Below are 16,833 nucleotides of genomic sequence, written 5' to 3' on the forward strand. Positions count from 1 at the left end.
TTATTATGAGCTTAAAAAATTATTTGTGTTGTTAATAACCAGAAATTGTATGAAAAATATATAAATTAAAATTCTTATATTCAGCCTCTACGAACGCGGCCATTTTTGATCAGCGTGCAGAATTCTGCGTCTCTGAGTCACGATAGATCATACAAAATCACACTTTTCAGAGGTTTTCATCGCAACTATTCAAAATGAAGATCGAGGAAGTAAAAAGTACAACTAAGACGCAAAGAATTGCAAGTCATAGCCATGTCAAAGGCCTAGGACTGGATGAATCGGGCAACGCAATCACGTCGGCTGCAGGACTTGTTGGACAAGAACTTGCACGTGAAGTAAGCTTACCAAAATACATGCAATAACATGATAAGCTACATGCTATGGTGGGGGGGGCAGCCCGGCCCCCAACTCAACACAAAAGTTGGCAACCATGAGAGTTACCAAATCTTTCAAAGACCCCCTTTTGTAATGATTTTCCATCAAATTTACCCCCTTTTTCATACAAAATCGAGGACAAAATTTGACCAAAAACAACCCCTTTTTTGTGGTTTTCAATGACACTAAATATTGCCAACAAATTACTAGATTTCCTCAAGTACCCCTTTTATCCAAATTTCGCAGACAGTGCAAATTAAATACCCCCTATTTTGCTGATTTCATATTGTCAAATTTCGACGTGGACAGTCCAACTTAAATACCCCCTACCGTATTTCGTCAAATAAACGCCCCCGGGGGCGTTACATTTTCCCAAGGTAGGGATGGTCATAAAATTTTGAAGTTCAATATTTTTAGCTGAAAGTTCTTTCATTTGAAAGAGAATTAAATTACCTAAACAATAAGGGGTCAATCATGTTTCTAGTGCATATACTTTTGAAGTTACAGACAAAAATAGTGTCATCAAATTGCCCAAAATTTTGTGTGTGAAATCGTGACAGCAGGCACATGTACAATGCACACTACTGTATGTGACCCCAGATGACCTCCTATTCTTTACTGTAAGAAAGCTGTTTAGGATGGTCTTGATTTACACACAAATTGCTTTTGAGCTAAATCGGCGTCGACTTGGTGGAACATGGATTGCACTATGTGATAGTTTATGAATCCAGTATCATGCCAGTACCAACATAAGTCAACATCACTTAGGTTTTGGTTGTCAAAATTATTTTTTAGTAATTTTCTCCATTGAGCCCCACAGTAAAGCCATTTTTGGACCGTACATGCACATTCCACTTCCCTATGGACGAATAGCGCCACCTATAGTGTGTGATGTGAGCTAGCCTACCCAAGGGAGGCGTTTATTAGCTCATTTTTAGCACGACAATTCCCGTTAAAATCATTAGGTAAGCTTAAAAGTCACGCTAAAATGACGAACTATGAACTTTTGACACTGACTTTTGGTTCACGTCCGGGTTGCCGATGCAGATTTTCGCCATTTATTGCTGCTATTATCAACCATGTGAGCAACTTGGTAAACTTACTACACAAGATAGCATGGAAACATCTTGGTTGAAAAAAGTGGTGGGGGGCGTTTATTTGAGGGGGGGGCGACTATTTGACGAAATACGGTATTTTGCCAATTTCGCGGTCCTCTCTACTGGTGAAAAAAGTAACCCTTTTCCGCGCTTTTTGGTAACTCTCATGGTTGCCAATTTTGGGTTGAGTTGGGGGGCGCACTCACTAAAATGGGTGACAGGGATGTGCGGCCTCATTCTGTGTGTTTCTACTGGGGAACGGTTGGCGGGTAATGCGGTTTAGTGTGTTACCGGTTAATGTGCTCAGTGGAAACAGATTGGTTCAGAGTGATGCGGTGTGGATACCCAGCAACCGTGGTCCACCTCTTGAGGTAGATCATGTGGTGTGACACCCGGTATTTCTGCCAGTGGAAACACACTGGTTTACGGTTGCTGGGTGTTGAACTTCTTTTATGTATCACATTGTGACCAAGCAGCTTGGAGGTCAGGAAAACAGTTTCAAATTCAGTACTTCTGGTACACACCACATACCTTATTTTAAGCATCAGTAGAAACGTGGTGGTTGTTGCCTGAATCGGATTGTGGGTTACCAGGTAATACCGGGTAAAAATACAGAGTGCTCAGTGTAAACATGCAGATTGACTCCCATTTATTTTACAACTCCCTCTCAGACCAGTCACACCTACTATATGTTCAAAATGCATGAATGTGACATGATAATTTGTATTCATGGTTTTTGATCGCAGTCAAACTTCAAAGAATTCCGGGTTTTTGTTTGCTCCATTTAATACCAATGAAAAAACACCTATCACAGTGCTATAGGCCTACATACTAGTACAGGGAGGTTCAGGTTGGCCACAATCTTTTATTCAAAAAAAGAAAAGCATATTCAATTTCAAGGTCAATTCAATCAACAAAAAATTGGGAGAAGAAACAAAATTTTGACCCATTGACATTGTGAACAAAATGACTTTTGAAATTTGAGTTACATTTAGCAGGGCCGTGACACTCGTATTCAATCCCTGTACAAAAAGTGAAGTCACTTTACGGCAGTTTGATTGACATATCGGCAGTTTGAGTGACGGTTGTTAGGAGTTTGGTACCAAGTTTGGTACCGTAGTAACTGATTGACAGTTTTGGTAGTTTGGTACCCTAAATTTGTCCAAGATGGCGCACATCGACTGCCAATTATTCGAACCCTTTCCAGCAAAAATGCAGCTTATTTAGCCAGTCTCGTCATGGGGTCATCGGTTATAATATTTTCCTAGCATATTGAGCTAACTCTTCAGCTATTTGGTTTTTCACGATATGATAGTAATGGAAAGATTCGACCAAATGTTCGCCATTTTTCGCCATTTAATTTTTTTTTGAAACGATGACGTAAACATGCATCATCTCTTCCACAGGTGATACACTCCTACACAGCTATGCCATCACATGCATGAAGGCACATAGGCTGAATGACTGACTTCATTTGCGCAAACGAGTGGCTTATCCTATAGTATATTAGTACTTGAGAATCCTTGCATTTAGTAAATGAGGTTTTGTTCTGACAAAAAGAGGATTTTTGCTTCCCACATCTGTTTTCTATGAACAAGTTTGATTGTATCATGCATTGTAAGGCCAAGTAAAATAAATATGTAACATGTACCGTATATCAGCCCCTTCCTCACCGATTTTGGGAGATTTTCAAATATTTTTGTTATTTTCTTATTTGCTCCCTCCTCCCTTACTTACTAAAATTTGCTGTGATAAAAAGACATGTTATGAAGTAATTAGTTCTTCAAGCTAGAGGTAGGGCTTTGGGGAAATAACAAAAATATTAGGGGCACCATTTTTATGATGGGTTGACAATGACAAAGCCTTTGCAATTGCAATTCACACAGAAATGAATGCCGGGTAGTAAATTTGTAACAAATTAACAAATAATAAGAGCCTCCCTCACCAAATTTTGAGAAAGCCTGGACGGTATTACATGTTAATTGTTATTTATTTTCCTTGGCCTAAACTAATCTTACACAATAAATTCAATTCAACAGGCAGCGGGAGTGGTGGTAGATCTCATCAAAGCAAAGAAGATGGCTGGGAGAGCTGTTCTCTTGGCTGGACCTCCAGGTACAGGGAAGACAGCACTGGCGCTAGCCATAGCTCAGGAATTAGGAACCAAAGTGCCATTCTGCCCAATGGTTGGAAGTGAAGTGTTCTCTTCTGAAATCAAGAAGACTGAAGTGCTCATGGAGAACTTCAGGAGAGCAATTGGTAAGATGTGTCCAGAGCTATAATCTGGATTCTTGCAAAGGGACTTTCAATCAATCTTGCTTAGAACTTGTAAAGGAACTTCACAAGAAGCAAGGCTGATATTATTCTTGTACAGGAACTTCACAAGAATCAGTCTTGATTCTTGTACAGGAACTTTACCATAATTAATCTTGATTCTTGTACAAAGGAACTTTACAAGAATTAATCTGGATTCTTGTACAAAGGAACTTTACAAGAAGCAATTTTAATTCTTGCAAAGGAACTTTACAGGAACGTTACAAGAATCATCTAGATTCCTGCAAAGGAACTCTACAAAACGTTCCTTTACAAGAAGTAATCTTGATTCTTGTACAGGAACTTTACCAGAATCAATATTGTAAAGGAAACTTATGAGAATCAATATTGATTCTTGCAAAGGAACTTGGCAAGAATCAAATCTTGCAAATAACTTTACAAGAATCAATCTTGATTTGTTGCAAATTTTATGATTTTACAAGAATCAATTTTGATTCAAGAAATCTCAATTTGTGAGAATTGATTTGGGATCATATCAAAAGTTAACCCTTGTGTAATACATGCATTTATTTTAAGACTTCAGAGAGTGTTGGTTGGTGAGATTTACATCATGCATGTATATAATATAAGTGCTGTGTTTGATGTACAATACATGTAGTTCATTTCAATTTTGTGCGATTTCATAGTTTCAAGTAATTATTTTGAACTTCCAGAAATTTTTTAGAAATTTTAAGGTTTAATAGTAATGCAGCACATCAAAAGAAACAAATTTGCATTATTTGGCCTAAACAATATGTGTCCAATCAATGATAATGAATGATAATCAATATATTTATAGCACACATGTAGTACAATGATCAAGAACTTGTTATAGCATTGGCTACTACCACCAATGTGTTAACATTATTACTGGTAATTTTGTTTCATAGTGTATGTTTGGGGAATTGAAAAAATGCAAGCAAGCAAGAAAAGTTGAATGAAAGTACCAGTTCAAATCAGGGTCTTAGGCAGGATTTGAAGGTTTGGGTGTGTATATTCCAAAAACTGGGTGTGTAAATTTAAGATTTGTGTACAAAGTTTAGGCCATGTGGGCAAAAATGCTTTACATTTATTCCGCCGTCATTAGAATATGTCGGAACCACGTTTGCTGCCTACAAATGGTGCAGGGTTCATCAGTACAACGACTATGACTACCCCTAACAGCTTCCCATTGCACCTGGGTGGGTGAGGCAAGCGAGGCAAAGCGCCTTGCCCAAGGGCGCAACACGGTGGTGGGATGGGGACTCGAATCCACGCATGTCGAGCAAGCTCTCAGATTATGAGTCCAAGGCAGTAACCACTGAGCCACCGTGTCCAAAAACTGGGTGTGTATTTACAAATTTGGCTGTGTAAAACACTCCCTGCATGGCTGGCTGCCTAAGCCCTTGAGTTCAATAGTGCCAGTACATTGTAAAGGTAAAAGTAATACCATTCTCTTCTTTCATTTATCATTTAGGTTTGCGTATCAAGGAAGTCAAGGAGGTATACGAAGGAGAAGTAACAGAATTAACACCGTGTGAAACAGAGAATCCTATGGGAGGTAAGAGGAACTTTTAAATCGCAGCATGGGAGGTTGTATACATTCGACTTCACAGTAGATTCAGTGTCTGGTCTTACTAGCATTATGACCTTGCACCTCAACAATTCATGTGCTCGCAGACTGGTCAAGAGCGCAGGCACATGCTGATCATATATGTGTATCCTAATTTTTGGCCCCACACATATGTGGGGCTTATGTTATCACCCAGATGGCTCTTTATTTGTTTCTATGACTCTCCTGTTGTTTGTCCGGGTGAAAGCAAAACCATTGTGCAGCTCCTATGTTATAACCGATTAACATGGTATTGTGATAATATATGGTGGCCTGATGTGCTGTATAGTTTTGTGTCATGTTATTTGCATATTTATGAATATTAAATTAATGAGCTTATTTACATCTTGCATATTATTTGTATTTGCCTATTACACACCTTTGTGTGGGAGCCACCTTAATTAAGAACCGCAAAATTCTAGTTAACCTAGACTGTGACTTTCTCTGGTTCTCATCACTATTCCTGGTCATCTTGATGAGAATGTATTGTTTGCACAAGTTGTTGCATAGTGACGCTAAGATTGTCTATATATGGCATGCACCATGCATGAAGATACAGCACATTGGCATTCTGTGCAACACAGCTGTAATGATTGAAAAGGAGTACACAGTTGGACCTGTGGTTCCTAAGTTAGGGAAATTTACATGATGTTGAAGTACGGTACAGAAGTTGAACACTTTTGGTTATAATCTAAAGATAAATTTTACCAATCTTAAGCATGTTGCACAATCACATCACCTATGCCTGGGAAAATAATATGAAAATAAGCAGAAATAGCTAGTGTTATTTGTGTTCATACTACCCTGTAATTCCTGAACTGACTTGATCACAATTTTAATTTTTCCCGATACAGGTTATGGTAAAACAGTTAGCCACGTAGTCATCGGTTTGAAAACGGCAAAAGGTACCAAGCAGCTGAAATTAGACCCATCAATTTATGAAAGTCTACAGAAAGAGAAAGTGGAGCCAGGAGATGTTATCTACATAGAAGCAAATAGTGGCGCAGTCAAGGTTAGCTAATCGATACCATATTGTAAACTAATGTGTATAAAGGTTGAGAAAAATGCCGGTATTGGCAATATTTTGTACTTTCTTGCTGATGTAGTACAGTATCGCCTGTGCTACATAAATACGTATGTGGCATCCTGATTGGCTAATTATTGAATCATGGAATATCAGCACTTCATTTGTCAAAATAGCAGAATCATAATTAGTGACTCTTGTTTTGGGTTTTTTTTTCATACGATAAGCAGGGTGCACATCTTGGGAAAGTTGTGTGTGAAGTATTCTGATTTTGATGTTCACTTGGGTGGGGTGTGTAGCAACCTCAAGTACTGTATAAGTGGTAATTTTCGCGAGGGTTTTATTTTCGCGAATTTCACGATTAGTGCTCCAACCGCGAAAATAACACCTCGCGAATGTATGCAATAATGTATTTCAAGTATAGGGAAGGACTGGGCAATCGCGAAAATAACATTCGCGAAAATGTGTCTCTCACTCCAAATCGCGAAAATAACTGTACGCGAAAATTACCACTTATACAGTACTAGGATCAAATGAAATAAATAGAGTAGCCCATTTATTTCTCCCTAGTATGTAATGATTGACATTAGAGTCTGCCCAATCTACAATCGCCATAAGGGGTAAAATAAAATGGTACTATTAGCAAAGCAAGAAATGCTGAGCTGTACATTATCACTGAAGCGAGGCTCTACTTGAGACTTAAGCATTCAATTTGATTCTAGTTGGGCTAAGTTTTCTATTTCCATTTTAAATTTGTTTAAATTAAAATCAGGCCTCATTATCTAGCATTCAGACGTAAATGCATACCTATGGAAGCATATTTTTCAACTAAATGTTTGTAATATGTTTGACTTGACAGAGACAAGGCAGATCAGACACATATGCAACAGAGTTTGACTTGGAAGCAGAAGAGTATGTACCTTTACCCAAAGGAGATGTACACAAGAAGAAGGAAATCATCCAGGATGTAACGTTACATGATCTGGACGTCGCTAATGCAAGGCCACAGGTAGGAACTAAAATTTAAACTTGAATTGGGCCTAATTAGTTGTTGACTTACCATATTGTCGTAATAAACGCCCCCTCCAATTTTTCTGTGAAATTGACAAAAATGCAAACATTTCCATGCTATAATATCATGTGAGTAAGTTAAAACTGGCATCAGTCATGTCAGTCTTGTCAGTGATGATCGCTAAATTGCATGGACAAAACCTATTATGACTCAAACTTCCATCCATTCCATTGCCTAATTATAATAGAATTTCACCAGATTCTTGCTAGATGATGCACTTTCGAGTGTAATTTTGTTGTAATTCCCTCCTTTCAAGAGCACCATCGGGAAATTTGAGCTGATTTTTAAGTTTTTCCAATAAACGCCCCCCCTTTTGGAAAAAAGCAACTTATTACAGACAATACGGTATAATATTAGAAAATGCTTAAACCTGTCCTCAATCGATCCCCAGGTAGCCCATACAATACATTAACAAACCAGAACCACTACCTGTTAATATGATTTGTCGTTTCAATACAGGGTGGTCAAGATATTATGTCCATGATGGGACAGCTGATGAAGCCCAAGAAGACGGAAATCACCGACAAATTGCGCAAAGAAATCAACAAGGTAGTCAACAAGTACATTGACCAGGGTGTTGCCGAGCTGGTGCCAGGGGTTTTGTTTGTAGATGAGGTTCATATGCTGGATATAGAATGCTTCACATACCTACACAGAGCCCTGGAGTCGTCACTATCGCCTATTGTTATTTTTGCTACCAACAGAGGCAAATGTACAATCAGGTAAGGGAACAAACCAAAAGATCGATGACGTCCCATAAACAAAAGTCCTTTCGTTGGAGGGTGTCGAAAAGTCTGATTACATTTGTAAAAGACTAGTTAAAATATTGGTTGAAGTTGATCTTTTGTATGGATTTTTCAATATTTCACAGTTATGTTACAGGGAGGGAGGGAGGGGTCAGCCTCCTAACGATGTCATTGAACATTTAGGGTGTTCCCTAATTATTGAAATAGTCTAAGCCCATGTGTTTTCCAGCATATGTGTGCATGAGTGTCTTGTAATTTAATACATCGTCCAAAACTTGAGCTGACAACTGGGTTACAACCAGGCCTTGAATTTTAATTTTTGGGGGTACCCATTTTCAAGGCCACTGAGCGACAAAGAAGGACACCAAGGCCATTAAGTGATGAAGAATACCTTGGAAGTTGACAAAGATCGGGGGTGCCAAGGCCAACACTGAAAATGGGCAGGCAATGGTCTCGGTGGCCTCCCTGTAATTTGAGCCTTGGTTACAACTAATTGTCACAGATAAAGGATTGGAAAAAGATTTAAAGGACATCGGTAGATATTATTAGACAAAGAACTTAACCTAATGGGACATTTAGACTAGACAGCAATGCTTGTTTTCACCTAGCAACCAATGTCAACAAATCTTTTTGTGTGTGTGTGTTTTTTAGGGGGACAGACGATGTATCATCACCACATGGCATGCCCCTTGATTTACTAGACAGAATGATGATCATCAGAACATTGCCATACTCACAGGATGAAATGGTGCAGGTAGGTAACAAGTCTGTTAACTTCTTAATGTACGATCTTTTTAAATTTTTCGATTTTTCTTTTTTTCTTCTAAAATGATAATATGCAATCATTATGAAAGTTCCCAATACATTGGACGCGAAAAACATTGGGAATTTGCAAAGAAACAACATCATAAACTTCACCTGCACTCGAAACATCTCGCACTATTTGGATTAGGACAGCGAGTGCGGCCTCAGAGTTAGTCTCCCACGCTGCCAGTTTGAGTTACGCTCCCTCCACATGTGGAGGAGCGTAACTCAAGCTTAGTTTTTTACGAGACTACGGTTTGCGATCGTGGCCGACATAAAGTCATAATCTAAAAAATTATGACTTTATGTCGGACCAACAGAAAATCGTCCCGTTTTACTACAAATAGGACAAATTTGACAGTTTGCTCATAGATTTAAGTTAGAACATGTGTAAGTATTACAAATATGCCAAAAAATCGGTTTTGAAAAAAATAAAGGTAAATTCTGAAAAAAGATCGTACATTATGACTTTAACTTCTTGAGTTTGTAATGTTATGACCCTATGTACTATATTCCCATCTGAGGCAGAGATAAAAAAAAGCTACTTTGCATTGAATTTGTTCTGATAATAATTGAACTTTCAGAACGCAGAGAAATAACAGCGTGTCCTATGGTCAGTTTTTCACCTTCAAGCATACAAACCGTCTAAACAGTTAGGGTTTAGTAATATGAAATTTTCTGTCCTGAAAGCACAAAGCCTAGAAAAGTTGCTTTTTGCCTTGTAAAAGGACTGAAATCGTAAACCATTTTCTGCAATACCTTTTGTCTGATGAAGGCACTCCCTTTTACACGCTACTCACCTATCACAGGCCTTGGGGACTTTGAGTTTGATCAGACACAAACTATAGTTTCTTTATTTCAGACTTTTATTATATCATTTTTGAACTGGTAAAATATTGTTTGATGAGACTGGTGTTTTGTTATATTCCTTGTGTATCTGAGTTGTATTGATTTTAAGATTACATTCACTCCTTTGTGCAGACAAAGCATATTCATGATGGAATATATGATGGACTGGTTCCTAAGTGACATTACAACCTGGTTGATATCAATCAAAATAGTTTTCTGCATAGAGTGCATATAATAGTATTACAGGTACAAGACCCCTTTATGGGCTTAAATTATATTTATATTTAAACTTGAGCTGAACTTGCGCCGTCAAGGTAGTGTACATATGAAGATGCCCCAGTTCTCTTTGGGCTGTGCAGAGTAGTAGCTTGAGGGTTACATTGATAAGTTATCTTATCAACAGCTTATTTCATATGAGATCAATAATGAGTGCTTTAATCACCTCGTTGCCAATTTTTTTTTCCAGATTCTGAAGATCAGATCTCAGACAGAGGGTTTACAGATTGATGATGAGTCACTCACAATGCTGGGAGACATTGGCACAAAGTCAACATTACGGTGAGGAGAACATATTGGGTTTTTTTAATACAGTAAAACCTCATTATAACGAAATCTGATACAAGAAAAACCCTGTTATAAAGAAGTATTTTTCCAGATCCATTTATTGTTTTTACAACCCTGATATAACGAAATTTGGATATAAAGAAGTAATTTCTCTGTCCCTGACAACTTCGTTATAATGAGTTTCCACTGTAGTTCGAAATGCTTCAGTGCATGAAATCAAGCTCTCTAAGTATTAAAAACATGTTTTTCTATGAAGATCACATGTCGGGATAACAGAGATCCATGATATAAAAGAGGTCCGGACAAGGGTGGTTGGACTGTATACTTTGATCAGCTCGTAATCGGCGGGCCTTATAACATCGCGGATTAATATCAATTTATTTTATTTCGAGATCTTGTGACATGTTGCCAGAAGTATCACAAATTATTTATTAAAGACCTATACTTTGTCTTCTTTATTTAACACGCAAAATATAGACCATACAGGTCAACTATATCACTCTTAATGTGGGTCTCCTTTTCTGCATAGTGGTAATTCCCACCGATTACAAGCTTAGCTCCAAGTTGATCGAGTTTATATCATACAGGTAGGCAAACATTGGGCAGGTGAGCAAACATTGGGCTAGTCCATACACTCCTATGGAAGACATGAACTTTATCTTCCACACGGAGTGTGAATTTCAAATCAGTGTCTCTGTTTGAAATCTACATCTCACCTGTGAATTTCAAATCAGTGTCTCTGTTTGAAATCTACATCTCACCTGTGAATTTCAAATTGGTGTCTCTGTTTGAAATCTACACCCCACCTGTATGGAAGATTAATCATGTCTTCCCTAGGGGGTGTATGGATTTCAACTGGAATAGCCCATTCCGTGGATTGCACCTTTGTGCGCAAGAGTAAATAATAATCAATATTATTGTCCTTTTGTTTCCCAACAGATATTCAGTACAGCTTTTGACGCCTTCCAGTCTTTTGGCAAGAATAAATGGAAAAGAACAGATAGGGCGCGACGAGGTGGAGGAAATCAATGAGCTCTTCTACGATGCCAAATCATCGGCCAAAATATTAGCTGAAGCTGGGGATAAATATATGAAATGAGACTCGTTACCATTCTATGGATTGTTAGAATCACGTCTGTCAGATTCTGATATGGCTGGACATTCCCGTTATCTTGCGTTACCAAATATGTGGTATTCAGTACAAAATGGACTGAAATGAAATGACATTTATGACTTACGTGACATTTAGGCATTTGTGGTGTGTGACCTTACAGAGAGTGTAGTTTGTCTGTGTCTATTCATTCCAGAGTCAGCAAACCTGATAAGGCATAGGTACAGAGAGATAAAAATGACTTGCAAGTCATGTATACTTACTTCCCACCTATATGATAGGTTCCCAACTTGTGGAGGTGGACCTCAATTGGGGTCAGTCTCAACAGTTTAGGTAACAAGGCTTGACTGCCAATGAATATAAGGTGGGACATATGACACATTTTGCTGGGTTGTGTTTAAATTGGTTAAAAACCTTCTGCTTCACGAAGTCAACGAGAGGATGCTACTGCTCAATGTTCGGTTTTACTCGCTTGTTTGGAGCAATTACCGAATAGGCTGCATCTACTAAGTAGTCTTATTAAAAGACTACCTACCCTAACCCTAAACGAAGACTGAACTCAAGTCTAGCAAGTTGCACCCTATTTGGTAATTGTACCAGTTGTTTTTATTCAGAAGCCATAGACACCTAAATTTATTTGACAATGTAAAATCTTGAATGAATTTAATGTCTACTTAATTATTGCTGCTTGTGTATTCTTATCATATCTTGTGTGTCATTGTAGAACGTTACACTTCATTTATCGTGCAGTATGAGTACAATAATCTTGTCATCATATCTCTTCATGATCAAATCCTTTGCATAGAGAAAGATAGTGACATGGTATACTAAAATGCAGTAAACCTTTGACGTAGCGTATTGTAAGGATACATCGGCGTATTTACTGCGTTACGCACTTGTCTCTGATTGGCTGCTGAGGCGATCTGTTGTTGCCGAGTGGAAATTTATGAATGAACTGTGCGCCGTACGTGTTGTTATCGCCGACTTTGCAACATCACGGTAGTCGCGCTCGTCAAAGGTTTGCTGCATTTGAGTATAGATTAGATGGGAATGCGTTACACATCAAATACCTAGCATTTTATATACTGTACTGACCCAGGTATTATAATCTCTTATTGGAATACGGTTAGGACCTTGAACCCAACAGAAAACTGACAAAAGTTATGACCACTTCGTGTGCATTTCCCATTGTTATTAAACTGAGAAATTAGGTAAAACTGGTGCATTCACTATTTAAAAATAACTGATGCAACCATAAATTCACTATCCTCTTCAAAAAACTAATCTGCATAATCACCACTATTCTGCATTATTCAACGCCTGACCAGTATAATATGTGACATGATCTGCTCTATGGGGGCCAAAGGAGGCATTTTTAAAAAATGAGTTACTATTATTATTACCTTATACAAACATCAGGCTATCATATACTGAAAACACCAAAGGTCTAGTGTTTTTTGTTCTAAAGTTATGAAGATTGTGATGTTTATTTTCTTATGTATTTTATTGTTTTTGCCTGTATCTCAATTTTAAATTTGCCGCCTTTGACCCCCATAGACCAGATCGTGTCACATATATTGTATATTATCGTTGAAAGTGTATCATGTGATTAAAAGTAGTTGTGCAGTCAAAAAGCCTATTGGAATTCCATTTCCCCTGACAATATTGTACTACTACCATCTGACCGCGTTGGTGTAACTTTCAGTACCAGCCTGTGGTATGTGTACTGTGGTATGTGTATTGTGTAGTGAATCATGGCATCTTTTAATCAATCAATGAGCAAAGAATACATTAATAAAGGATATACCGGTAATTATAAAACAAACAGTGACTGCTCATGAGGGATCCAATGGAATTTATTGTTCCCCTTGGTGAACTGGAGACCACTCTCTGGGAAAATAGTAGGCCTACGGTCGCCAGATCACAGAGGGTAACAATATAGACAATATTTGTATACAATCCCATTGTTAAAAGATGTTTTTTCCTTTGAAGAATTGCTCATCCTTCGATTTGGGATGTGAATATTTTCACCATTAAAATATTTCTAATTTCTTAGTTCAAATTACAAAATGTGCATACATTTACTACTTTTACAATATATGTAAAACCATCCAATTTTCTCTTTTGCATTCAGGTTTTTTTCCCTCCCACTTTTGTGAAGCTCCACATTGTCTGTTATTGTAGGTTTTAATAGTTTTTGTGTGATACATTGTGTACAAATATATTGTTTTGTATGAATGATGAACATGACTGTACCAAATATATGTGCATTAAATGAAATACCTTAAAATGCAGTCTTGGATGTGAACTAGAGTGATTATTTTTGAATGAATTTACATTTTTAGGATAATAATCAGGCATGAAAATTTCAGGATTTAGCCCAATTTCTGTTTTGTCAAATTTTTTGTATATTTTTAATATTTTAAAATAAAACGAACGAAGATGGGAAACAGTTGTACATTAGCAGCAATTTTTCGGTACTGAGCTTACCTTCTTCAGGCTTTATTATAAAATGACAAGAAAACAATCTAAAAACAAGCAAGAAAATTAACGCGTAAAAAAACAAGCATGAAAAAATATGTTGGTGTTATGGTGTGTGTTTTTTTTTTTGGGGGTACAATTTTATCAAATGTCAATGTACCTCCTCCAGCATTTGTTGATGAAGGCCCCAAATTGGAAAATAGTTCTTCAGGTAACTGACCTGCTCAATACTGGCTTGTCATTGTGATACTAGGAAATACATCCAAGGAAAGCATCCATCTGGGAGTATTTAAAAGCAGCCTTCACTGAACAAGAAAGGGGTACTACGTCAAGTTATCTCAAGCTTGGGACCGGGCCATTGAGAACATTCGTAGTCATCTCCCAGTTATCACATAACCAGCCCAGCAGGCAAGCATCAAAATAAGCAGGCACCCAGGAGCCATTTACCCAATGGTCATAACATTCTGGCTCCTGGTCCACACCAAAATCATATGAACCAGGCTCTAAATTTTTTTTAAATAGAGCCTGGTAGTTAAAGCAGGTATTTAATATGTACAATTGAAATTTAAATGACTCTTAACTCTTTCAAAATGACTCCTGGTTCACAAGATAATCTCAGGACCAGGAGCTGCTTTTTCCCAAATGTGCGGCTCCTGGTCCAGATCTACTTTTGAGGCTTGCCAGTGGGTCAGTTGCCCGAAGGAGTGTATGCAACGTAGGAAATTATTAAATCAAGTTAGTTCACATATTCAATCAAACACAACAAATTTGTCACATAGAGGCTGAGTTCTCTAATCTAATACAATTTTTCAAAAATGATGAACAGTTGGAACTTGCCACAAGAAGCAATGAAACACAACACACTCAATATGTCAATCCTGACAAGTTAGTTTTTATTGACACCATACTGAATAGCTCTGAGTATACTTATTACCATATTTAGTTGGAATGTCCTGCACTGTAGCTGAATTTATACTTCATTGCCGCAATATGCCATTGGTTTGAAGCCAACAAGTATGATAATCTGTATATCTAATGGGGGGGTGGAGTTACTTCGCTTTAGCAGGAACGTAAGTTATTTGCTTCATCCTTTCTTGAATAAAAGTGAAGAATTTTCAGGGCTTTTTTTCCCCAATATTTCAGGATTTTCTGTTCACACCAACTTGCAACATACTAAATTACACCTTTGGCCAACACCACCAAGACCTTAAAGTCCTTCAACTTCATTTGTCAATTTTCTAGGGTGAGAAGTCAACTTGACATTTTCACTGCTTACTGTATTCAATCTAGCGCTCTGGGGCACACCGACATTACCCGGTTAATAATAACATTATACAGCAGAGACACTGAAATGAATACCTGGGATCGATACATGTGAATGTGCTGCGTGAAAATGATGAATATCTCCGTAATTGATTTAGTCTAAAGAAGCCAGATTTGGTTCTTGCACTTGAATATATGTGTTCAACGGATATGATAGTCGTTAGCTTGCAACTCAAAAACTGACAAAAATATTCTGATTTTATATGTGCCGAACTATAGTGCAGCGTAGGCTAGCTGCACTCACTCGTGCAAACAGTCTAAAAGCATATGACCATTGACCTCATCAATGGCGTATACATACTCACTCACACACACAGAGGTCAATTACCAGGCTATTGTCAGCAGCCTTAGTCGGATGTCCCTCGCTCATTATGTGTCTCAAAGGTCGGAACAAAATGGCCATGCGTGGCTGTGGATTCAACCTACCATGGCGATTTCTGCCATGAAGATATCGGGGCGATGACACTGTGAGGGGGTTAAGTCACAACAATCATGAAAATGGAGTTAGTGTCAGTTTCTGCTATAAGGGGGTTATCTGCATCCTCTGTGCACGTTTCATAAAGCGTGTTTATAGTAAATATACTGAGTTTTGAGCACATCGTTTATGACAGTTTTCAAATATCTACCACAACTGTGGCTGTTTATAGTGAATCACATTTATACGTAGGAACCGGCAAAGAGGAACCTTTCGTTGTGACTTGTCACATATGTGTAAGAATTACAAATATGCCAAAAAATCAGGTGAAAAAAAGATCATACATTATGGCTTTAAACATCTCTGCAGGCCTGTTCAATGGGCTGTTCCATTTAAAATCCACATTACCCCTGTGGAAGATTTGGGAAATATCTTCCACAGGGGGAGTGTGAATTTCAAATGGAATGAGCACATTAGGAAGCTCGATTTGAAACGTGCCCTCCCTCTGTGGAAGATTCAGGTTGAATCTTTCTCAGAGGGTGTATGAAATTAAAATGGAGCTACCGAATGTGTTCATTCCATTTGAAATTCATACTCCCCCTGTGAAAATATTTCCAAGCAATCAAAGCATAATTTCAGCTGTACAGGTTGTGTCAGTACTATAAAGATGATCACAAAATTTTGAATGAAATATTGTAAAAAGGACTTCATGCTGAAAATAAAAAATAATGGAAATTTTAAATCTTGAAAGCACCACTTAATTTGATACAAATGACATGAATATTACATTCCATACATGTAAAAATCGTCGGCAGAGTGCAACACTATCGTAAGTGCAGTAGAATGTAATAGCTGCCTTTTGTACAATACCTATTGTTTGCAGCACAATCCCCTCATCATGCTCATTGTAAAGTGTTGATGTTCTATATGCTTTCCTGGTGGCCATTAAGGTGGCTGTGTACTCTCAGACATGCATGTAGTAAAAGTGCAATAACTTTGTAATTATTCAGCATAAAACATATAAAAGTATACATTTTATGAAGGCAAGACATCAATAAATCTTAATAT

General features: G+C 37.8%; 1 protein-coding gene across 1 annotated transcript; it reads left to right on the plus strand.

The window, feature by feature from the left end:
* Positions 1-86: 86 nt before the first annotated feature.
* LOC140148336 (ruvB-like 1) lies at positions 87-12,346 on the plus strand. Its single transcript, XM_072170253.1, has 9 exons — positions 87-335; positions 3,512-3,731; positions 5,242-5,325; positions 6,231-6,388; positions 7,260-7,409; positions 7,932-8,194; positions 8,870-8,972; positions 10,338-10,429; positions 11,375-12,346. Exons 1-9 carry the CDS (start codon positions 195-197, stop codon positions 11,532-11,534), a joined length of 1,371 nt encoding a protein of 456 aa, XP_072026354.1. The 5' UTR covers positions 87-194; the 3' UTR covers positions 11,535-12,346.
* The last annotated feature ends 4,487 nt before the right edge of the window (positions 12,347-16,833 follow it).

This window comes from Amphiura filiformis, chromosome 3 (assembly GCF_039555335.1).
Source record: "Amphiura filiformis chromosome 3, Afil_fr2py, whole genome shotgun sequence".
Taxonomy (NCBI): Eukaryota; Metazoa; Echinodermata; class Ophiuroidea; order Amphilepidida; family Amphiuridae; genus Amphiura; species Amphiura filiformis.